Source organism: Photinus pyralis, unplaced genomic scaffold (genome assembly GCF_008802855.1).
Source record: "Photinus pyralis isolate 1611_PpyrPB1 unplaced genomic scaffold, Ppyr1.3 Ppyr1.4_LG8, whole genome shotgun sequence".
Classification (NCBI taxonomy): Eukaryota; Metazoa; Arthropoda; class Insecta; order Coleoptera; family Lampyridae; genus Photinus; species Photinus pyralis.
Window position 1 is genome coordinate 7224229 of NW_022170819.1, and position 26372 is coordinate 7250600.

The window sequence follows — 26372 nt, forward strand, 5'->3', positions numbered from 1 at the left end:
GATCAGATAAACAGAAAATGGGTAGTATTTTTTATTAATACAACATACTTATCTACCTAGTGCAATATAATACAGCTATTCTACAATTAATACAACAAAACTAATAAATCACATTATTTACATACAAATTAGACTGTAATACGAAGACACGTACCTCTACACAGCTAGTATATTAAAATATAGAAATTTGTTATGTCAAAGAGTATTAAATTCGGTATTAACTACGTTTCAACGAGATTAATGAAGACAGTTGAAAGGACGAGATGACTTAAGTTAAAACAGAATTTATCCACTCATCCGTGAGATTAATTTCGGAAAAACAATTTTCACTTTTCAAGACCTACTAGTAATACATCGTAAATACTGAACGCATACGACAATTGGAGAATTTCAATTCAATTAACTAGAAAATGGATCAGACCATACATAACATTTAACAATAACATTTAACGTATCCATTTAATGTAAAAATAAATAAGACTTTATCACAATTACACAAAGATCTGTTATTATATTGTCAGTGATGCTACGCAAAATACCTGCTAATAAATTAAGCTGAACCATTTCATGTTTGAATAATATCAAAGAGTACTAAGCGTGAAGAGATTCGAGGCTATGCAAATGTACGTTCGCTTTTATTTATAAATTATGAAACCGACTACTACCCACTTAAATTAAGACTCAATAAAATAAACAAAAAAAATGTGTGGTCAAGGTACATCAAAATTAGTGCATTCATTCACTTTGGTGGTTCCACAATTTTAAAAAAGCGAACGCATACTTGTCTAGCACCGATTCTCTTTTGCATTTAATACTGTTTGATCAAAATGAAGCGGGGGCGCTAAAGGAAGAGCATGAAATTGTGGTCCCACTGCTCTACGAAAATTAAACTAAATGCGAATCCTACTAAGGCGTTTTAAAACAAACAATTACGACACAATTTTTCGCCGTTCCAACGTGCTCGATTCGATACCGCTATCCTCGTCCGCGCTATCAAGCAGACTCGCCTCCCCCCGCATCTCCACCTTGACCTTATCGCCCTTAACCATGCGAATCGGCTTGTGGGGGAGCGCCTCGAACGAAACGTTCTTGCTCTCCTCCTCGGGCGTCGGCGTATCGACGTGCTGCACTAGAAATCGACTTTTACCGAACGTCGTGAACGTAGGAACTTCCTGTTTGGTGATTGGCTCTTCTTCGGGCTCTATCGTGAACGCCTTCGTGACGGTGAAGGCGTTGGGACTGGGCGGGAGATCGAGTTTGAGCTTGTTTCGCGTGTGTCTGAGGCCGCCCAGGCAGTCTTTCGTGGTGTCGGTTTTGAGGTGGGTCGGCTGGTGTTGTTTGAGCGCCGACGTCGCTAGCGATTTTAACGATTGCAGTTGGGGTTTCGCGGTTTCGTGTGGAAATTCGTTGATGTCAGAGTTGCTCGCCGGGGTGATGTCTTCGACGCCGCTGTCCGGGGTAACGTTTTCGTAGGGGGACTTTGTTAAATCGACCCACTGCTCGGATATCGCCTGACCGGGAAAGAATTGAGAAGCGAGACCGGCGAGGGCTTCGAACGGTTGTGCTGTACTGCTTATGTAAAATTCGTCGTCGAATCCTGTCATGCCTAGAATGCAAACCAAAGCCAACCTGAGCAGTAGTTCAGTCTTGTTTGTCTGTCGAGTTGTGTATTGAAAGACACCACTGAATGACTTTTAAATGTTAAAAATTAGAAGCAGAGCAATTTACCTGTCGAAAAATCACCAAGGTACAAATTTTGGTTGTCGGTTAACGAGGTAGTATCAACTTCCCAATCTGAAAAATTAACTGTAAACTTTTACCACGGTAAATACGCGCAAATTACCAATTAAAGAGTTGGTAACAGGCTGCCATAAATCGTAGCTGTTAACAATAGGACTTTCGGGTTCGCGAGGATACTCGTACACGCAGTGATATTTTTGTTTCTTAAACCAAACACCTTTCCGCTTCTTCGACTGAAATGTAAAGATCTGAATCTCAATCGACAACAGAAGCAAGCTTACCTTAACTTCGGCTTTCTCTAAGGTTTTCTCGGGAGAACGTAAAGAGGACTTTGTAGGTGTCGCATATTTGTCCCAAGCAGATGGCACGAATTCTGGACTATCGCCGTCTTCATCTTCGTCGCTGGTTTCGGTTGAAACCTCATCGATATCGTTCATTGCGTTGCATTTTTCATTTGAATTCTACATTACAAAATGAAAATTACACTTCTGGGAAAGCATAGAGTGTTAGGGAAAAAGATCAGCAAAAGTTAAAGCACTTAATGAAAAGTATCCTAAAATTCCAGTGTTTCACATTCAGCCCTGTACCTCTTATGGTCATAGGCAGGTCTTTCCTTACACGTCCACTAAACCCTATTCATTTGGGGAATAGACATTGTAATGATCTTACGGAAGCACTTAACTTCACTCCGACGACTAAATTCAAATATGGCGGGAGAATACTAAACGAATATGGCTGCCATGTCAGTCTTCCGCCAACTGTAGGATCAAAGTGGCCTGTGATTGAATTGTGACCCTACATGTTACTCACCGTTAAGTTGTAACCAATTACACTCGGAATGGGGGCTGATATCAGGAAGGAAAAACAGTCAAAAATGTGATCGAAAGATATTTATTGACAAAAAAATGGATTCCCTAATAATTTAGAAATGCAGAAGTCCCTAGCGAGTATACCAGTGCACGGGAAGACTCTGCTAGAGAAACCTTCGACTTTTGTTCGTAGAAGCCAAAGACAACAACAAACCTATCACTGAATTTCCTGAAATATAATACAATGGTAGTGAAAGTACTGGGTAACTAATAATTCTTGAGAGGAATCAGGACTCTGGACCAAAAAATAGGCATTCCGTACATCGGATATGTCATCTCTAATTTTTCTTTTAAATTGTTAGTATCAATATGGATATGAAAAATCCAAGTTTTCGACATTGAAAGACCTGTGCGAGCGACACAGCACTTGAAAATATGTCATTTTTCTTACCATTTTTTGGTATTTGTAAGTTTTACTCCTGAAGTACCGATTTTAATGCAATTATTGTTGTATACTTTTTTGAACTAGACAAAATTTCTGACAATTTAAGCCCTTAACGATCTCCGTAAGTGTAATACTTTCCGAGATACGGCGCTTCAACTATTGGTAAATTTATTAGTTTTACAAGTTTTATCAAAATTTGTGTTTTTTCTTCGCAGAAAGTAAACTTATAAAATATGCACGAAGAATTGTCGTAAGTCGTGAGTCGTAATAAACTTGTTGTTAAAGAAGTTCTAAAAATTGCGGATAATGAAAGCAAATCAAATATTGATTTTTGTCTTTTAGTGGAAAAATATCCATGTTTATATGATGCGTTATTCATTCAAACCAATAGTGTTGTGAGTAAGCTTTCTGCTACTGTCACATATCTTCTATATTCGATGTCCCTTTTGAATGGTCGAGCAAGGTTAGGCAAAAGGAAAAAATTCACAGATTTCGCAATCCATGAAACAGGTAGTGGATCTTGCTGAAGAAGAAGATGACAACTTTCTTATCATGGGAGATGCTGGGGATCCCGAGGATATCAACATTGTAGCTCTTTCTGTGCGGATTTATGGAGACTCCTCGCCACAAAGTCCCCCCAAACGGACAAAATTATAAAAATGTTCATGAGGTTATTATGCGAAAAATTTGATTAAAACTGAAGAATTTACGATTTTTTGAAACTGTGTATCTCCAAAACTATTAGACTTACAGATCCGGTTAAGGGGTTGAATTGTCACAAATTTTGTCTAGTTTAAAAAAGTATACGACTGTAATAGCTTTAAAATCTGTCCTTCAGAACTAAAACTAACCAAAACCTAAAAATAATATAAAAATGGCGTATTTTCGAGTGCTGCGTTGCTCGCACAGGTCTTTGGACATCGAAAACTTGGATTTTTGACATCCATATTCATCTTAACAATTTAAAAGAAAAATTAGAGATGACATATCTGATGCAAGGAATTATGATAATTTGACTGGACTAAAGGTATTTTATTGATGTGTTGATTGATACCGATACGGAAAAAAACAAAATATGTGGCGTTAAAGTTGCGACGTTATGGTGATTTTTAAAGATCAATTTCTTCTTAAAAAAGCAAAAAATCAAAATTTTACTATTAGAGAGGCATACATTAGCTGTTTATTTATTAGTATATAGAAAAAGATCATTAAAAAAAAAACAAAGTGGCAATGAAATTATTCGAAATTAATGGCTGGTTAGCACAATTTTGAACCCCCAAATTAACAACAGTTTTTATTAAATAACAAATAAATGTAAAATAAAATTAAAAAAAATTAAAAGCGAGCAGTATTTTTGATCACCTCCAAATAACCCTTGAAAGGGATGAAAAGCGGACTTTTTTTAAGGTTTTTTGTCAATATCTTGAACATACAATCTCCTATACAGTACAGTACGTATATGGTGCTGTATCAGTGGCGAAGTTATAATCTTAATTTTGGCTATTTTAAAAAATAAATCTAATTTTTTAATTTTTTGTGAATTTCTCAAAAATATTTAGATAAAAACTTTCATCTCATGCCTATTTTAATGAAATAAAAAATCATAACAGTGGTGTACTAAATTTTTTATGACATCCAGTTTTAAATACATTAAAACAATAATATATTGTACTCAGTAGGTATCTATGCAGTGCGGTAGGGTAACTTATTTTGAGATAAATGAATACTTAACATAACATAAGTTTTTAATTAGGTACCTAATTAGATATTTCTATATATTCGTCAGACTCTTTAACTGTCTACATGCTAGGGTACACTTTAGACCAATTTTTCGCCACAAGCATGCTTTTTTACAACCGTCGGACGAACAGTTGCAAAAATTTGCTTTAAAACCCTTTCGGGTCCATGTCTTGGTCCACTCCTGGACTGGTAAGTTATTATTCAGCCATTGGTACTGAGCTGCCTTCAGAGTCGGTGGAAGCGATGCTAAATTAAAATCCCTATTTAAAATTTGCTGTACTACATATTTCTGGTAGAGAACGTCATTTAACTCACTGCATGTTGTATTCTTCGCATAAGCAATAAAAAACCTAGATATCAAGGTCCTTAATCTGTCATTTGTTATATTTGGTTTGTAAAATTCTTCAACACCTTCCTTGTCTACAGTATAAACAAAATAATGTTTCCTATGTCGAAAAGCCCAGATGTGGTGTCGCCTCCAGAAATGGCGTGCATGGCAAAAATAACATTTTTAGAGGTCCTAATTTATGTTGCAATTTTGAAATATCCGTGACTTTATTTGGTTTTCAATTTCCTGGCCATAACATATATAAATTTTGTTTGGCATAGCGACTTAATAACACCATGGCATCAGTGTCTTGATTTAATTCCCTTTTCTAATAAAGAATTTACCACGTTGTTTTATAAAACTCTGGTTATTTGTAGCGTTTGACAAAAAATATTCTTGAAGAAATTTAGGAACTTGTCATTTAAAGATTAGTAAACCAAGATTAATATCATAACTCCGCCACTGGTACAGGAAAATATAGGTATAATAAATTTTATAGGAAAAAATATATATGCTTTAATTTTCCTATCTTCATATTTTTCCCTAAATAGCTTTGTTTTCAAGATACATATTCCCAAAAAACAACAATAGGCATTTTCAACCCTTTGAGGATTTTTTAGGGGTTAGGTGTTTCAACGGTAGGGTTTGGTAGTATCTTATGGAACTCAAAACATGCGTTTACCCTGACCGAGTTTCAAAGTTGATCTCTCGATCTCGCTTTCCAATAAATCAATTCGTGACCAAAATTTGATTGCAGTTCTACAGCAGAGCCTCAGAGGGAATCAAACTACTAACTCGATATCTACAGTAATAACCTAGACGTTAGTGGTGTGGGAACTACAAATTGCTCTTTTACAATAAATGGTAATGTTCCAAATAAGTAATTATGGTCAAATTTGGTGTATAAAAATAACAGTCCGGTAACTACCGGACTTAAATTGATAGTGTAATCGAGCATCTACGGGACATAGTATGAAATAAAAGAAATTCGCCGTTTGGCCTGTGAGTTGTACACAAATTATGCTATTATATTTTTATCTCTATGTGGCCCATGCCACTGTTTTTATACTAGACAATGTATAACTTGTAAAATTTTTACAAGTCAGTAGCGTTTAAACATGACATTTATTCGTTTGCGTTTTGTTTTGTTAATCAACGTTTACTATTGAGTAACAAATAATAGTACTTTGTGTACCAAGGTGTGAAAGTGGATGTTTTTCGGGTCGAATGAAGATATGACTAGCCTTGGCTTCGCCTTCGACCCAGAAAACAACTTTCGTGCCGTGGTACCGATCACAGGTATTGAGTAGACAGTCCCAGCATTTCACTGGCGTGTGGTGTCTTATTTACTTAGAATATAAAGGGGCTCTGTTCGATACATTGGCACAGATGCTCCTTATTGAACCTAAATGGGAGGTTACATCTATGTACCTATATATGATCTAAATTTGAAAGTTTGAATTGGTCACGTGTTTGGGAGAGTATTCTAATATAATTCACTGAAGGTAAAATTACGATTCACCCTCAAAAATTGACAAAATAAATATGGAAAGGTACGGTTGAAAAAAACCATGTTTTTTATAAAAACAAGAAAGGTTTTTTTGTATAGCAATCTATTTTCCTTTGCCAGCAGTTGTTCTAAATCGCAAACGCAATGATTTCTTTAACATAAGAGATTAAAAAAATAACTGAGTCCGTGTAGAAACATACATATTTCAAAGAGTTCGATGCGAATATATATAATAATAATATAATATATGCAATATAGATATGGTGCTATTGTTGTTTTTATTCTTGATATTTAGAAATTTAAAAAAACATTGTTTGACATGTTTTAAACAGTTTAAAACATAATTTGTTTAAAACACCTACACTGTTTAAAACATGTATTGTTTTAAACATAACAACACTGTGGAAAGGGGTGGAAAATGTATGGCGATTGGAGACTGAAGGTGATGTTGAATAAAAGAGCAATAAATCCACATCCAGAAAGAGACCATTAAAAAAAATTCAGCAAAAACGGAGAGAGGAAAGAAAAGTAATTAATACAGATGCCATGTTCACAATTTTTAGCGCGTTTTGGAAAAAAGTAGCGCTTATATATTCACTTTGGATGTTCGCTTGGTCAGCTGCAAAGGTTTTTTAAGTATAATATTCAACGGAATCATCGTAGAATGGTTGAGGTTGAAGCATTAGCTTTGTGTAACAATTCTTTGCATGCACAAAAACGAGCTTAAAATAGCTTTTGTTAAAAATTCAGAAACAGAAAAAAACATGCTATAATGTTTCTGTAAAAAATATACTAAAATTAAACGAATTAAATCATTTAAGAAAAAAGAAAAACCACTGGAATTTTTGGAAACTTTTTATTTTATTTATTATTTCGCTTAACTCTGAGCTTTGCAATAAGCACAGATTGAAAATTGTTATTATTCAAGGCAAATTAGTTTTCTGTAGCATGTGTATAAATGAGGCACACAAAAAACTGACTTCCACATAAAAGCAAAATTAAAAGGGTGTGTTAAAAGAAGAAAGAAATAAGCAATTGAACAACTCACCACATCTTGTGGGGCAGCTCGTAGGGCCTTCACAGACTCTTCGTGCTCCCCCTCCTACGTGACAAACACGAAATATGTACAGATACATTTAAAGCAGTGTCAAAAACGCAATCACAGCTACCAGCAGCTCTCAACTCACCTTCCAAATAAATTCGCCGCTTGAACTTGACCTCGTATCGGATCCGCTATCCCAATCTTGCTCGTCAATGTCGACGCTTTCGCTAAACGAAGTCGACATCATTTGCACATCACCCGGACCCGTAAACCGAATATCGGTAAGGGCGTCGTATACATCCCCATCGCTATTTACATTGGCATAATCAGATTCATTGTTAACATTAACAATTTTATCTAGCTCGTTCACGTTGACATAGTCAACATCTAATTTAAGCCGGTTGAGATCGTCCACATTTATGTACTCTGGACCGTTTGAAACGAAGTGTATATCCTCGATATCCACCTCTCGTTCGTCCAGACCGTTTTCTTTATTCGATTCAAAGTGGTTCTTGCGTTCACAATTTAGAAATCGAGTGATATCTGGCAACCAATCATTTTCAGGTACAGAAAATCCATTCACTAAATTGTCGCATGTATCGCCATTTTCGTACACCACCAAACCGCTAACCAGATCTTCCATTATTCCTTTACACATATCTTCCACGTTAATATCAGAGATGTTGTCGAGTATTAAATTATCAGTCTTGGCTTGATGCTCGTCAGTCTCTTGCTTCTTTTCAGATCTTAACAGGACCTCACCTTTCTTGTCGGCATCTGCGCAAAGGAGTTCCTCGAGATTAAATAATGTATCGTTTGAACAGCACGAGTCCTGACTGGGCGTATGCCGGTGTGGTGGTTCGTGCGCGGGACTCTCATTGTTTTGGATGGATACAGTTTCGGTATCCGGAACGGGCGTGATTCCATCGTCTAACTGCTCGAGCCATTCTTCATTTTCCGAGTCGGTACTATTCCGGCTAAAAAATAAAAATTTTTTTATTTTAATTTCATTTTTATTTTATTTTTGAATGGGCGAGGTCATAGTTAAATCTGTTTCCCACGACCTACCGATTGCATATGAAACGGCTATCTTCACTGTAACTTTCCTCCGGTATCGGCGACAGTGGAACATTGTAGTACTTTATCAAAACTTCATTCCGTTCCTCCAATTCTTCCTCATCATCGTCTTGGACTTGCTCACTAACGTGACCCTATAAACACATTAGAAACGTCAATCATTCACGCCCAAAAAACGTACCTGCGCCTGAGGTAGTTTCATTAATAGTTCATTTCTAAGCGCCGCCACAATTTCGTCATCCACACTGAAACCGACGTAACTTTCAGCGTCGCCCGTTTGACACATCTCCAACTCGCCCGTCACCGGTGCGTTTTCTTGGGGGTGGAGATACCATCCCTGACCTGATCCAGGCGCGCTGTCTTTCTCTGCAATTTACAAAAGTCAATCCGATGGACGCACCTCAACTCATTCACACCTGCACTATCGGCCGAAGAAGTGAAACTAAGATCGTAGGTTTGATTGGCTACATTCTCGTCACCGTCATTTTCTTCCTTGACGTAAGTCGCATCGCCTGGCTGATCAATCATAAAAGTTTTGTCATCATCATCAGTAGCAGGCTCCCCTCCCTCTGTAAACATGAGCGATGTCGGTTCCGCCGCCGAGAAGCCATTCAATTCAATCGCCTTCTTCGGACCCTCCATTGCCTCTCCGAGAAAGTTGTCCCACGTTTCCAAAGAGTACTGTAATGCCAGCGCGTCATCTGGATCAAAATTCGAAGAAAACTGCGACGTTGCGTGGTCGCGTTTCGCGAACGGCGTACTGCTAAAGGCGACCATGTGCGTCATGCTATTGGGGGAGACTTCGTCTTGGTTCGAACCGACGTCAAAATTCACTGTGGGCGGAGCCACCTCACAATTCTCAACCGGTTTCGATGGCGTATTGTTGTTAAATTCCTTGCTATTGTTTAGATCTTCTTCGGTTTCGTACTTATTAATAATGTAATCCATTAATCCGTCGTTATTTTGTATTATTTCGGATAACTTTGGCACGTTGTAACATAGGCTCTTCTTTATCGGCTTGTCCTCCAGTAGGATTATATTTTGCAGATCTTTAGTTATGTGATTCGGGGTAAACTTGGTATCTACAGTGAGATTAAATACATTGTATACTTGATTCGCAGGCTGAATATCAATTGTATTATTACTTAATTCTTCTAATAAAAACTCGGGGTTACGATGATCTGGAAGGTATCACACTTTTAGTATTGCAAAAAATGCGTTTGTGGTATCAACTTGAAAACTTCACATCTTTTGAAAGAAAAAATAAAAGTAAAAAAAGCTGAATACTCTCTTCCCAACTGAGGCTAAAAACTCTAATCACGCATTATCAAATGAGACATCTATAGTAGGATTTTCCTACGTTTGCGCGGACGTCATTGGTGTATAACATCTGAATAAGGTATGTTTACATAGTATCTGTAATCAATGAACCTGTCAGAACATATCATAATATTTAAAAAAAAAGAGCACTCGTAGAACACAATAAATATGTAGGAAACCATACTAACAATGCTGCACTGTTCGTTTTCCTACATACTTATTGTGTTCTACCGATTGGAGATACTATGTAAACGCACATAATTCAGATGTGATACACCAATCACGTGCGTTAGTTAAATCCTACTATAGCACACCTTGTAGTATAGTTGCTCATAAAACTAATATGGACTAGAAACAACCACCCAACTCTCACCACGGCTGAAAGAATTGAGCTGTTTCCTCAACCCCACAAGATCAAAGAGTCAAACTGTTCAAACGAGATGAACAAAGGGAGTAACGCCAATCTACTACTCACTATGGTAAATACAAGGTGCCTACCAAAATGATTAGGATAACAAAATTTCTCTGATTTAAAGTTTGAATCATTTTCTTGTTGCTCATAATTAAAAAACTTAGATTGAGTGTTAATTTTGAACTGCCATCGCCTTATTCACTTTGACATAATTATCGGTTGCTATGTGTTCATTTGTTTCAAATCCAACTTGGATGAATATAAATATTGCAATTAAAATTTGTGAATGTTCGTATTTTCCCCATATCTCTGCTTAGAAAACAGATATCAAAATGCGGTTTTCACTGATATTCTCACTTTTTCATCTTATTTGATAATATAATATAATAATCATATCGTTCCATTTGAAACTTTTAAAAAAACTTGCAAAGTTTATGTTAATGTCACATCGCGCCCTCTACCACTCGTCACGTTTACTAAATAGACTCTCTTCATGTAAAATCTGATTCCACGAAGAGAGCTCTTTCCAACAAGACCTATTATGTGAAAATCTGTTAACCTAATCCGAAGTTACAATCAATTCCTTAAAGAGATGTTCCCCTTCCCCACTCCTCATATTTTATGAGCTAGAGCAATTTGCGCTCCATCAAAATGATGCAAAATTGATACAAGATTACTATGCATGTATTTTTTATGCATGTTTGTTGGGTATATTTTAGGAAAAAAGTCATTTGTTTACTTAACCATGAATCGTACGCCCTCTAGCGGCGAAGTTACAAACTTGAAAATAATTTCCAGCGATTTCTCTTGGCTCCTTTTGTTGACAAAATTTTTTTCTCGAAGCTGTGCAATTAACGGTTCCATAGATATCGCCCGTGACCATTATTAATGGGACACCCTGTACTATAGGAATCGATAATAGAGTTGTTTCCCACATATTACAATGTAGGATATAAAATAATGCTTTACAAAATTAACTAATCGGGAATACCAGTGATCCGCCATAAGCGATAAAATTTGGGTGCCAGAAGAAATAACCTCTACAAAAACCCAAAATTCAAAGGTCTCAAGCAATTTTGGGCCAAAGCATGCGTGACAGATGGAAAAGTCAGTTGTTACTGCAGCAGATGGATTTTCTTCTTCTTAGTTAACGCATAGAACTAATATGAAACAAGACGGGTAAAAAAAGCTCAAAATTGAAATTGCAATACAGACGTAGTAAGGCACCAACTTTGAGCAGAATAATAAGGCAGGAACGTTTTTAATGCATTTTTTCCACTTCTTCATTGCGGAGACCTCTAGATAGTCTAAGCATTATACAATTTCAGCAACCTTTAATTAATTTAAGGTTAGGTTGTCATTTTAAAAAAAAAGTGAAAAGTGTAAAAATGTTTCCCTCTGTCATTGAATAGAATAGAATAGAAAAAGAAAGATAGCTATAATATTATCTCATAAAAATGATGAAAACATATAAGCTAGTCAAAATAGGTGGTTAAGGTATTTCGTAAAGTATACGTTACCTATATCAAAAAAACTCAAGAGACTTTTTTTATGGAGAATCAAAAGTTACCTCTAATAAAAAAAAGTTTAAGTCTATTGATCAAAAAACAAAAACGTTATTGAAATTTATATGATTTGGCAAAATGGATTTTTTAAAAATTTGGTTAATATCTGAATTAGTTAAAACTGTTTTGTATGCCCAATTTTGAAAATAAGGATTGTTAAGGATGTTTTTATTTTCTTTAGGTTATCGGTTCAATAGTCGTTTATATATTTTAGCAAGGTATGATGATGAAGTGAGCTTCGAAAACGATAACCTAAAGAACATAAAAACATTCAATTATTTGCTTCCCTCTACTTACCTGCTACATTAAATATATCCAAATAATTCACATGGAGCAATACATCAATAAAAAAAAAAGATTCATGATATTAATGTGCTGTTTGGCAGCTTCTTCGGTTGGTGGTAGTGAGGCTAAACACAATTCTGAATTTAAGCTTTGCCTTGAAGTCATTCGCATATACAGGATGGTGACTTGGCTTAACGCATCATAGGGATTTAAATGTAAAATTCATAACATGCGATTATTGGCTCTCCAAATAATTTTAGAGCAAAAATGTATTAAGCTTTTTTGTAGAAAACAATTTTTTACGCCAATCAACGTATTAGTTTTAAATTTTTTTCATATAAAGACGAAAAATTGGAAAAATAAAACCCATATCAATTAGCAGCAGATCGAAATGGATTTTATGATCGGCTTGGTTACTGTCTTGCAGTTAATGGTGACTTATTCGAACATTTATTGTAAATTATTATATTAGGAAACCGTTTTTAGTAATTTGGTCTTTCTTTATATTGAATTCGCTGTTCTAAATATAATACTTTTTGATAGAATTTGATTTGTTTTATAGCAGACATTCCATGGCATGACAGATATTGGAGTAGTTTTTCTTAAAGTCACTAGATATAGAAAGTACCGCAATCATCCGCCATTTTTGGGCAAATTTGCTGCCAACTTAAAAAAATTGACAAATAAAATCTGAATAGCTGTCATTTTTTATAACCTAACTTCATAGTACTGTCATGTTTTATAAAAATACCTATATACAGATATCTCCAAACAGGTGGAACAATCCCTAACATTAAAGTTACTAGAATCTGGTAACTTCCGCCATTTTTGGGCAAAAAACATGCGTTCTCTCTCTAACACACGAGCCCAATGGATTGCGGTACTTTCTATATTTAGTGACTTTAGTTTTTCTATTATAAAATTATATGGCATCACAGATTATTGAAAAAGATGGGGGTTTTAATTTTCGAATTTTCCGTCTTTATTATGCAAAAAATTGAAAACTAATACGGTTGATTGCCGTAAAAAAATTTTTCCTACAAAAAAACTTAATACACTTTTGCTCTAAAATAATTTGGGGAGCCAATAATCGCATGTTATGAATTTTACATTAAAAGCCCTATGATGCGTTATGCAAGTCACCACCCTGTATAGTGTGTGACGTAACTGGTTAATATCATGAATCTTCTTTGGACACGGGTACAGATTTAAAATAATTTTAAGTCCTGATTTAATTAAAACTGCTATAAGTTCTTGAAATACATCTAAGTCTCGACACAGATGTGATAATTACCCAAATCATATAAATTTCAATAACTTTTTTGTTTTTTCAGACTTAAACTTTTTTTTATCATAGGTAACTTTTGATTCTCCATAAAAAAAGTCTCTTGAGTTTTTTTGATATAATGTATACTTTACGAAATATTTAATAAATTCGAAAAAAATCAAGATGGCGGCCATTTTTTTCCAAGTTCCACCAATGCGACAAACTGCGATTTTTGAGGGGTTAATAAGGACCCTATTGACTACTCATTTCCGCAGAGATCACTTTGTTACTAATTTTTTCTACCTCACTTGTATAAACCTGCCTGGATTGACCAGCCTAATATTGTTTTTATTATTTATGTTGGTTGCTGGTAGTTGGTACTACTGAATTGCCGGAAAAATAAAACTTACGCTAATCCGACAAGAAATCGAGCTCAAGAAATTAATCAAGTTATTGCATCCAATTCTGTGTTTACACTCGTAAAGTTTTCGTGTCAAAGTGACAAGTGAATTGATCAATTTATTGTTGATGTAAAACCAGCTTTAGCAATCTTGATATGTTAAACAAACACATTGCAAATGGGTTGTCTAAAAAAATTAAGAAGCCCCTTATTTAAAATGAATGTAATTAATACTTATGTATGCTGCTATCACATGGAGAAAGCGCATGCGCACGCTCTTACATAGTGTTATGAAACTTGCGTCAATTAATTGTAAACATTGTGAACTTTCATTATTTTTTATCTAAAATCATGTCTAAAATTAGGTTAATTTGCGCGTCAGCGTGTCACTAATACAGTAATTGATCTGCACAATAAATTTGCCAAGCACACACTGTTTCCCCATAAGCAGGGAACTCTGCCTCTGGAGAGGTTACTAGCTACAACGGTTACGAAGCCAGTAAGTTGAGATTTCTGCTAATAATAATAATAATAATGGCGAACACTTCGTGCTAATGTTAGCAGTGCAATGTAAATTTTAAACTCAATAGCAGTTAAGATGAAATGTGATTACTGATTAGTTTGAATGGAAATTCTTTCTCTTTTTGTAGTTGTGAAATTTCCACGCTGGTTACTAAAAATGTATAAATCACAAATACTTACTTGTATTTTGCGAAATGGCATTTGGTGATTGCTCGGCATTGGTAAAGTTTGATTGCGTATTGCTACTACTAATATGCTCAGTACGGTATAATAAATTATCAATATCGACTACGTTATCCTCGTAAGGTTTGTTAGTATCATTATCACGAGAACGATTGTATTCAGGTACAAACAGTAAACTATCTTTACGCTCCTCTTGGAGCCTCCTCAGTTCCTCTTGAAACTTATCGTGGACGCTCAAAAGGTTACCCTCGCTTCCGAACAATAAGCTCGCATTTTCTAAATTATGCTTAGGCGCATATCTTACATTCTTATAATTGACCCTATAATCTAAACTAGGCAATGGAGTTTCGGAATCCGATTCTGAGTAATCAATATGCGTAAGAACCATGAGGTCGGTCACGGACTTTGATTTTTGGTGTACCTTCTCGGAGTAAGCCCCTTGCTCGATTTTCCGCCTCCAATTCTCATCTTCAGTCTCACTTTCGCTACTCGTTCGTTGCATGCTTTCAGTCAAACTGCTTTGCTGTGCTTGAGACGTTTCCATTCGCGTAGGCCCCAACTGAAACTGTAGCTTGTTCGTCGACACGGTCTCCGGTGCCGGGCTGGGCTGGTAACTAGAATCGGAACTGGAGACGTTCTCCAGCGCCAGCGCCTTATCCAGATCGCTCATGGCCTCCGATAAACCGCGCACGTACGACATATCGCCGGTTTTATGCGCGACCTTCTGCAACCACGAGTCCATCTCGTCGTTGACCAAATTGTCCAACGACCCGTGCAAGTTATTCAAACTCGGCGACATCGGTTTCGAGTTTAGCAAATCGTCGTCCTTACCCATCTTCATGTTCAGTACGGTGATATCGCTAAGATCAATGTCCGCCAGCGACTTACTATCGCGCAAAAAATCCTGATTGTCCGTCCTGGCGAGCGAGTTCGGTTTAAAACTGTCCCAGCGTTTATCGAAGTCTTCCAGCAAAATGCCGGGCTCCGAGTTCGTCTGGTTTTGATAAACTTGCATTAGGTCGGACAGCATTAAATGCACTTGTGAAACGGAAGGGCGCGATTCGAGCGTTGACCAGCACATTTGCATTAGACGGAATCTGAAAGAAAAGTTCCGGCTTAACGGCGCTATGACGGGGAAAGTCAGAAGTATACTAGAATGTTCACGCGCCGCGTTGTTATACCAAAGAGATGGGTACTCTTTGGTTTCACTAAGGGGCATTTCACAGTTGAAAATAATAATATTTTTAAGTTTATGCAATGGCCGCTAGGGGGTGTAACTGCAATCTGGAATCTAAAACAGTGATTTTTCTGTGAATTCCGCCATATTAAGCTAACAAAAAAATGTCCGGTCGTTGACGTTGACGACAATCTAAAGCTTTTTTGTTTGACAATTTTTCCTGTATCTCTAAAAATGAAGTGGTGGGGGGGTATTCAAACGTTTCCGTAAAGAACACCCTGTATCTTCGGAACGACTGAGCCAATTTTAACAAACTCGGGTTAATTGAAAAGAGTTATTCTTCCAGCTACAAATATTATAATATTTGAAGTTTTGTTAGTTTCACATATCGCCGCTTGAGGACTTTTTTCGACATTCCGACAGAAATGGTTAATTTTCTCAAAAAAATTAAATGTGTTGGTTTGATTTTCTTTTTCATGAAAAAGTAGCTAAATGATGCCTAAACAAGCTCGCGAAAAGCGCATCTCGATATCTTGTTCCTAACCTAAAATTTAGGCCAAAGAAAATTTTATACCCTCAAAATTTTATTTTTTTAAGCTAATTTTTCCGGAATTATTTTTCTTATGTAATTTGTTGCCCTAAGGTGGATCGATTTAAAAAAGGAAGCTTTTAATGCCGCCGTAAATGCTCGAAATACTGGCCATCACGATATAAAAAAATATATATATATATCTCTCTCAAGATATCGAGATGCTGTTTTCGCGACCTTGTTTAGGCATCATTTAGCTACTTTTTCATGAAAAAAAAATCGAACCAATGCATTTAATTTTTTTGAGAAAATGAACCATTTCTGTCGGAATGTCAAAAAAAGCCCTCAAGCGGTGATATGTGAAACTAACAAAACTTCAAATAGTATAATAGTTGTAGCTGAAGAATAGCTCTTTTGAACTAACCCGAATTTGTTTAAATCGGATCAGCCGTTTCGAAGATACAGGGTGTTCCGTAAGGAAACCTTTGAATACCCCCCACCACTTCATTTTTAGAGATACGGGAAAAATTGTCAAACAAAAATTGTTCAGATTATCGTCAACTTCAAAGACCGGACATTTTTTGTTAGCTTAATATGGCGGAATTCACAGAAAAATCACTGTTTTAGATTCCAGATTGCAGTTACGCCCCCTAGCGGCCATTGCAGAAACTTAAAAATATTTTCCAGGTTTTGCTCGTGGCCGTTTTAGTAATAATTTTTTTACCGCAAGCCTCTACGATGGATAGATTCTCAGATACAGTACCTCGCATTATTAGTTCGCCACCCTGTACAACTCCGCGTTTTGTCTAATTTTTACAGCATTTTTATGCTACAAATTTTTGTATTGGAAGAAATATACTCGAATATTGAAAGAATAAGAAAAAGAGATTAGAAAGAAAAAAGAAGCGTGATCAACCTAGACATAGAAAAATGTGATAAATTTGAAAAATACATAGAAATATAAGGAATTGAAAGAATCCAAGGAATTCAAAAATCCAAGAAATTTATAAGCATCATAAAAATGTGAAAATTTTGAAAAATAAATAAAAATTCTAAAGAATCCCAGGGATTCCAAGGGATCTGAAAATCCAAGATTTCTAATCTAAAACGTGACAAATTTGAAAAAGAAATCAAAAAATCTAAAGGACTTAAGGAACCCTCAGAATCCCAGGAATCGAAGAAATGCATGAAATCCTTGGACTCCAACGAATTCGCAAAATACAAGGAATCCGAAAATTTAAAAGATTTTTAAGCCAATTCCAACAGAAACGAAACTATAAAAATTTGACTAAATCATCTGTATTAGAAATAAAAAATAAATTATTCATTCTAATCACTTTATTGTGTCTTCAACAAAAAATTAAGAGAATATATTATGTTATACCTAATATGAATAACGGATTAAAAATGGTATCATACACATGATTAAAAGAGCCTGTTACGGTTACCCAGGAGACACCACGAGGAGACGTCTCCCACAAAATTGTGCATACAAGGTGTTCAACTACCCGGAACAGCTTCCAAAATTTATCGTAATGGAAACTGATGCGAATAACCTAAACTAGTAGGTACATTTCGAGGCGAAAGGAATAAAGGAATAAAAAAGGAAGGTTATACACTGCCTTTTTTTGAACCCCGAAAAAAAATTAACTTTTGATTGAGAAGTCTGATCGAAAAAGTACGAATTGATTTGGATTCTACGCACCCAAATTAATAAGAAAAACTGTTTTCCCGAGAAAATTTTGGTGTAGTCGATTTTTGGTAAAAAAGGAAGGTTATACACTGCTTTTTTTTTGAGCCCCGAAAAAAAAATTGTGTCAGATCGACCGGAAAAAAATTTTCTTATAGAATGTGGCCTGTAGAATCCATAATTTCAAACAGTTGCAAGATTGGGCTACTAGTTCAAAAGTTACAGGCCTTTGAATTTTTTTTCGAAATTGGTTTCTAGTCTATAATTTTTGATTGAGAAGTCTAATCGAAAAAGTACGAATTGATTTGGATTCTACGCACCCAAATTAATAAGAAAAAATGTTTTCCCGGGAAATTTTGGTGTAGTCGATTTATCGAAGTATCATAAAAATGTGATAAATTTGAAAAAGAAATAAAATAACAAATGAATCTTAGGAATCAAAAGAAGCGAAGAAACCTAAGGAATCAATTAAAGAATCGTTGCAATTTTATGTGTGTGAATAGATGAATTACAGTAAATTCTGGGAAGAAGAAAACTTTTTAGCTGGCCGACTTGTAATAAGGCCCTTTATTTACGAGTGATAAAATTCACGCGAAGGAACATTTTCGAGTCAGTGAGTTGCTTTTAAAACCAAACTGCAAATAGATAAACTGACATTAAAAATCATGATAAACAAAGTAATGTTTTTGGATAGCTAAAGGTATTGGTTAGTTAAAAGCAAGTTTCTCAAAGTGGAGTGACGTCATTGGACAGCGCATTGTGTGATAAATCAAATTTGCATACATTCTAGCAGAAGTCGCTCGAGAACTACTTGGAAAAATCATCAGAAATTACTAAAAAAAAGCAGAAAAAAACAAACAAAAATTATTAATTACGAAAATTTAAGTAAAATGAACAATAATGCGAAAGAATCATTAAAAACCCTTCACAAAAGAAAAAAGATTTTTAAGTGTCGCTTGGAAAAATACTTTCATTTCAGCGTGTGACGTCACTTGACCTATTTGGATACTTAAAGTTCAATTTTACAGATTTTCACGTGAAACAACAAAATTGAAAGTCTAAAGCGAGCTTTTGTAAATTATTTTGTTATTGTCTACATAAATTCACTTAACCGCCACTATCCACTTACAAGTAATCAGTGTAGAGGGCAGGTGACGTAGGTTTGGCTAAGCGTACGGTTCCAGAGCCTACCACTTGCGAAATCACCTCATCATCACTTAACTGCGAGTACGGCTGCGCTCCATGCTCCAAAATTTCCCACATCGTTACACCAAACGACCAGACGTTACTTTCTAATGTTACCTATTTAACATAAAATCACAATACCAAATCCCAAAGAACATCGCATTAATTTACTTACTTTTTTGGGTTGAATGGTAGTGCAAGTGTAAACTATCGACTCGGGAGCACACCATCTCACAGGAACCGCAGGTGCTCCTTGATAATAATCTTCCGGATACAAACTAGCAGCAACGCCATAATCGCCTAGCTTTATCGTACGTTCATTGACCACCTGACAATTTCGGGCCGCCAAATCTCTAAGGGCGCGCATGAGCAATTTTCCAAAAAAAAAAAACGTTTAAACTTACGGATGCGTCAATCTGTGATCGTGGAGATGTTTAATGGCGGACGAAATTTGACAGGACCAAAGTAAGGGCAGGTCGCTACTCGATAACTTCTCGGCGGAACTTCGATTATCTAACAAATACTTTTTAAGATCACCCTGTAAGTACACGTGTGAGACCTGTCGATAAAGAAAGCGGCAACTTACACAAGGACAAAGCTCTTGTAACAGAAGCAATGGGACGGATTCAAGGCAACGGCCAAGTAGTTTCAAGATATGTGGATGTTTACCACACCGGTAAATATTGGCGTCGTGTAAAAAAACCGCGCGCTCCGTACTCGTCGCGCTCGCCTCTAAGATACGGACAGCGACCGGACTCCAAATATCACAATTATCATCTAATCCTTGTGCGGCTCCTTCAACGACTCTACCGAACCAACCCCTTCCAATTTCTTTAATGTACTTTAGTTTCGTACGAGGGAAATCTGCCTCGGAACGATCTGTAAGGCACCGGTCAAAATTGTTGAATGGTAAGCTGGGCGGCTTACCAAACCAAGAACTAAGATCCGCATTCTCATTATCGCAATCGATCTCAGTTCGCCCCTGCAACGCGAAATGATATTAATTTTTAGTTTGAACAACATTTAAAATTCATGTAGTAATTGTTAGTTCATGTACTCCTTTTGGGTCATATTTAAAATGGTAAAATAAAAATTTGAAAATATTCGGGGGAAAATCAGAATGACTGGGTTTTCTTAGATACAGAAAAATGTTTACTATAAGTTTTATTATAGGTAATATGGTCTAAAAATACAAAAATCATTTTAAAAATTTTTTGTTTTTTTTAAATCATTTTTTTTAATTTTAAAAATTTTTTTGAGTCGTTTTTAAATCATTTGAATTTTTTGCGCTCTTGTGTCTGAGAAGGCTCCGGAACTATACCCCTTACAGGCTTGGTATTGGTGTCATTCGATCAGAAATTAAAAATGATTTCATGTTTGGACACCCTGTACGAAGTTTGAAGAGTGTCCAAAATTGTGAAATGCGCCGGGAAAGTTTGGGAAATTTGGAAGGCGGGATTTAACAAAAATACTTACTACAATTCGCTCGTTGGCAAGGAAAACGTTATTGTTATGATGCGGCGGGGAAAGAGGGGTAAATATCGTAAATTCCCCGTTCGCGATTGGATTGATATGTCCGTGATCCAGACTAGAAGTTGAAGAAGCCACAACCTGGCAATTCTGAAATTCCTAATGAAAAAAAAAATAGATTAATAGCGTTCAGGTTACGTAAAACCAGAAAGCATGTCGCCATTTCATTGGCATTTAAAAAGGCATCAAGGTAATCGAGGTAAAAATATGATGTCATATTTGCAGGAAGAACTACTAATTATAGTATCGATTCATTGCATGCAATTCCTTAATGAGTAATAAAGTGTTACCTGCTTTTTCTCATCCTTTTATGTGATGCGTGTAAAGAAAATGTTGTTAACAGAATCTAATTAAGCTAATAGCGCCAACTTGATTTATACAATTGTGAAATGTAACAGGATGGATATTTCCTGTCAAATGTCAGCGGCGACAATGCGCTCACAATTTATGCAATCGAAACTTACCTTAAATCCATTTCTTCTTTGGCAACAAAGGCAACCGACTAAAAATACTGTTCCGCAAACGATCAGTAGAACGCCTACTAATCCGGTAATGAACTGGGTGTGAAAATCTGAAAAATGGAGATCGTCTTAGCTTTAAAATCTTCAGAACACAATTTTTGGAACAATATTCGGAATGTGCCTAATTTTCAAGACCAGAAGCCTTTGGACCTCCACAATGTTTCAGAATGAATCATAGAAAATCATCGAAATAAATCTTTAAAAGCAGAAGTAGTAGCGTAATAATTATAGGATCAAGTTCCGAGTATTATACAGGGTGTTCCTAAACGTGATTTAGATACAGATGGGAAATTCTTTGGCTCATTTTATGAATAAAAGGTCCGGAAACGCTTGGTGACCGATCTACAGGGTGTTATAATTTCACAGTGTTCCACGAGATATTCCATGACCCTGTAGATTGTTATATTACTTGATATCAACATGATGTAAGCCCTTCAGTATAACTTATATTCCAAATTTGAGCAAAATATCCCCAAAACTGTAGGTGGTAAAATGAAAAAGCTTGGCCCAATCTTGGTATTTTTAAATGCAACACCCTGTCAATTGTTTTTCATTCTTTTCCTTGATTACATTGATGGTTCGCAACCGTATTTTTTTTTTAATTTTAATTCTGAAAACCTTATTTTTTTACTGTTTTTAAATAGTAGGCCATGGATTCATGGAGATTTTGTTTTGTTTATTGTACCCATGGCAATTAAAATTAAGGCAGCTGATACCAATCAATAAAAATGGCTGACGATAGAAACATGTCATTTAAAAATTTTGAAAAATATGATATACATAATATATGTAATTAATAAACAGAATCAATGTAGGGACGTTTGTTTCTGAGATACATGTATGGAACACCGTTTCTGAGATTTGACCCAATGTTGGCATTTTTTAAATGTAACACCCTGTATATCTTACGTCAATTTTTTTCATTCTTTTTCCTGATTACATTGAATCTTTTTTATATAATTAGTAATTATATAAAAAAGATATAATTAGTAATTGTATAAAAAAGATTCAATGTAATCAGGAAAAAGAATGAAAAAATTGACGTAAGATATACAGGGTGTTACATTTAAAAAATGCCAACTTTGGGTCAAATCTCAGAAACGGTGTTCCAAACATGTATCTCAGAAACAAACGTCCCTACATTGATTCTGTTTGTGGAATTAAAAGTTTCACAAAAAAGAGGCATAGGGTTGCTTTCCCAGTGGCGTAGCGAGATAGGTATGAGCGGGAATTCTTGAGTTAATTAAGTAATTGTTTTAATTAATGACGACAAATTAAAATTAAACACCAGGTCCTACTAGACTTTGTTTAGTTTCAGTTTTTGTTTGATCTAAGACGCGCTTAGTAATTATATTGTAGTAAATTGACATTACGTCAAACAATAATTGAAACGCTTGATTGATTAAACGGTGCGATGTATAATGAAAACAACACATTTCGCACAATTAATTGCTAGTTTTCTATGAATTACATTCTTTTCTGATCTCGAAACGCGGAATGCGAAAAGTCATCGCTTCAATCGGCAATTCATGAATAATTTAATTATTTACTCGACGGCGCATCTTGAATATTTATACGGGCTTTCAAAATATGTACGTTTATTACGCTATTTACCGTTAACTTCCTCGTATTTGGAATGTCTTATTCAAAAATCGCATTGAAATTTAAATTCCTATGGGAAAGTAGAGTGAAGGTTGACCACGCCAGATTCATTGCAGTGTGGGTAATGACTGTTTCGAAAGTGAACGCTGTATTATAAGAAACATTGATTTTCACACACGCAAATCACCTTTGACTTTAGTACTTCCCACTGTAGCTGCAGAACTGAGAGATATCAAATCTAAAAACCGGATGCTATCAAATGGAAAAAAATCACGTGATTGCAAAAGGGTGGTAAAAACTGAAATGACAAAAAAAGCCTTTCTAGTATAACAGATGGCATATAAAACAATTGGTATTACGCCACCAGGCAGTGGCACTTTGAATTACATCTTTTTGTATGACCTTATGTCCAGGTTAAAGCGTAGTATCTTCATAAATGGGAATGTCGGGGCCACTTTTAGAAAATTCTAAAAATTCTATAAAATAATAATTGCGTGTGCATGTGCGCTCGGAAAGAAATTCTAGAAAATTCTAAAATATCCGAGAAAATATCTAAAAAATTCTAGGAAGTTTTAAAAAAACGCGAGGGGCATATAGAAAATTTCGAGAAAATAGATGGGAAATATGTAAGAAATAGACGATATTAGAGGAAATATTAGAACATTTTGGGGAAATAAAAGATAATTTCAGAATGAAGAAATTCTAGGGAAATATTAAGACATTTTGAGGAAATTCTGAAGGAATCTTGAGGAAATTCGGAGGAAATCTAGAGAAAATTTTAAAGAAATAAAAGGTTTCGATTGAGAAGTAACGTTAGTCATTTCACGTTAATTCAGAGAAATTTTGTGTAAATTTTCTAGAATTTGTTTTAGAATAGTTCAATATGCATGAATAATATTTATTTTTAAATGTCCTATTTTTAATGCAATGGATTGTTTTGAATTTTCTACAATATTCTGCATCTTTTTAGAACTTACAGGAATTTTTTTGAATTTTTTTTTAATTTTTAAAATTTCTTTTAGAATTTTAGTGTCGTTACACAATTTACCCCTTGATTGACCATAAAAATTTGTTTGTTTCTTTAATAAATTACGTTCAATTGACGTACAAGCAACCCTCAAATTACCAAATAAGCATAAAATCCCTTTCCGCTTTGAAATGTTGTAATTTTTAAGAAAAGTCGCCCCTACGTAAGTATAAAGCAATATTAAATTGCGAGGGTTGTAGCTTTTGTTATAAATGACAAATGCATCCCATTATAATATAAATTCTCGGTTTTGGTAAAATCGAAAGACATATGAAACTGAAAATATTTTGTTTAGACAAGCCCATAGAAACACACAGGAATGTACAGTCATTGACAAAAGTAATGATTGCTGAACAGATAAATCCTGCAGAATATGCAACCAGTCTTTCACAGTTCACTACCCTGCAGAGAAATTTATAGATCAGATACCCTAAAATGTGATTGATCGGTACATTGAAACTCTACATTTATGAAGTATCACCGAGGCTAATAAGCTCTTGGGTGATCGGAGCTATGTACCATATAAGCAAAACCTGATGAACTTATTGAAACTGGCCACCTCGTGTGTACCAAACTTCGGCCGTGACTTACTGGGTCATGCTACAAAAAGTTTGTCTGACCACACCGGAACTAACTTCCGTAATTCCAATGTGGTCCAGGGTTGGCAAAACGAAAAACTCATTTAGAAAACGCCACAAACCCACCCAACGACCTATACAAAAACCCATACAAAAGCCCAAAGAATTTGAGACACAAAAGGAGACAAAATCGAGATAATTTTTATATAGTATTTAATAACAAAATATAATGTAGTTTACTAGGAAAAAATATAAAATACAAAACGGCTTATTCATTAGGAACAAAATAAAATAAAAATAATAATTAAAAACCTAAAACAACTTTTTTTCTTTTTTAAAGTGGCTCATTTTTATTATTTTTACAAGCTTTTCTACGTTATCGGGCAGTAACTTATTCCGAAGATCAGTCCACAGTTCCGGAAATTCGACAAATACCCAAGAAAAACACAAAAACCCAACACAAATACCCAAAACCCCACCCAAAGCATACAAAAACACAGATTTTTGCCAACCCTGATGTGGCCTCCCTCTATTCTGAAAGTTTTAAAATTTCAGAAGCTTCTGAAGATTTTCGAGATTCTGAAAAAACAATAAAAACAATATTAAAAATTGAGGAGGTGCCGAGGGTTCTGAAACCTTTGGGAACTTCTGAAAGCTCAGATGATTCTGGATGTTCTAAGACCCTCTCAAACCAGGGTCCAAATATGCAACGAATTAGTTTCAAAAAAATAGGTTCAATAGCTAGTATGTCCCCACATTCTATTGGCTAATTTAGTATGTGTATATTAAAAATTAATAAACAAAATATTATAAGGCAACACTGCGCCAGTCATTTGTTTCAGAATACTCAATGAATACCTATTCTTGATAATCTTCTGGTCGGACCAGGCGGCTTTGGAAATCTCTCGCCAACTCCTCACTTCATTTAAAATCAAAAATAATAAATACGAAAGTAGCGAGTATCTTTACAGTTACTTTGACCACAAGGGACTATCCACTATGTAATTAAAAGACGCCTGTAATCATTTTACAAGGTAAAAATGCTCATTTCCACTGTGCTTCGAGTGCCACTTACATCGACTATAAGAACAGACTTGCATTGAGCTAAATTTCCTTCCAAGAGCACGGCAAGTTGAAGTGGCTATTCTAAATTGTAATTACAAAGCTCTTTGAAATGCTGTCGAGTAGCAAGACTGTTAAAACCTCGACAATTTTGCTACTTCAAAAGGCACTTGTGCTCAATTATTCGCGATTCAACGAGATGAGATTAATTTGTTTTCGATGAATCGAAAAAAAAAGTTACAATTGGCTTTGATTGCCAATACAATTTCGTTTAAAAACCAGCTCCAACTGCATGCTAAAATGACAAACATATCTACATATGAAAGTGACAGTTACAAAATAGTGGGCAGACACCACCAGCTAAAGTATGACTCACCTGCTGCGGAGTTCTCTAATCCGATAGGGAAGCCACTACATAATTGTATTAAAATGATTTCGAACGATAAATGAGTAAATCCCATTTTTTTTCGGAAATCAATCGGTTGGCCTTAACTACACACGTAACTTTCGCATTTGGCTTTGTACTTTCGTTTGATAATCCTTTACAATTACAATTAAAAACTAAAATATCACATCTTTAGTTACATCTTAAGTCGTCCAACCACCACAGTCAATTGATTTTTAAACGTTTTATCGCGAATTTTAATTAACTTTACATAAACCAACATCACTTTAGACTTTTATTTCTAATATGACACTTGACAGCCAACCTATTCGCTTTTTTTGACGTTTTTTTACTGATCGCCATCTGTTAGTGACGTTAGACAACCAGATATACAGTGTGCGAGTATTGGACGAAAAATACAGTGCGATCAAATATAATTGA

General features: G+C 35.4%; 1 protein-coding gene across 7 annotated transcripts; it reads right to left on the minus strand.

Moving 5' to 3' along the window:
- Positions 1 to 18: 18 nt before the first annotated feature.
- LOC116179847 (serine/threonine-protein kinase LMTK2-like) lies at positions 19 to 26247 on the minus strand. Of its 7 annotated transcripts, XM_031499704.1 has the most exons (19): positions 25923 to 26247; positions 21221 to 21327; positions 21047 to 21061; positions 20703 to 20855; positions 20154 to 20208; positions 19813 to 20105; positions 19631 to 19764; positions 19402 to 19579; positions 19171 to 19343; positions 14643 to 15742; positions 9108 to 9872; positions 8873 to 9057; positions 8683 to 8825; positions 7760 to 8591; positions 7621 to 7674; positions 2022 to 2201; positions 1844 to 1973; positions 1729 to 1794; positions 848 to 1606 (listed from the first exon to the last, which is right to left on the minus strand). In XM_031499704.1, the coding sequence occupies exons 1-19, from the start codon at positions 26005 to 26007 to the stop codon at positions 930 to 932; spliced, it is 5325 nt and encodes a 1774-aa protein (XP_031355564.1). In that variant the 5' UTR covers positions 26008 to 26247; the 3' UTR covers positions 848 to 929. The 7 variants fall into 7 exon arrangements, with proteins under 7 accessions (XP_031355561.1, XP_031355564.1, XP_031355566.1 ...); XM_031499701.1 differs by having other exon boundaries at positions 19 to 1606; positions 1844 to 1967; positions 19813 to 20208; XM_031499706.1 differs by lacking the exon at positions 21047 to 21061.
- Between the last annotated feature and the right edge of the window lie 125 nt (positions 26248 to 26372).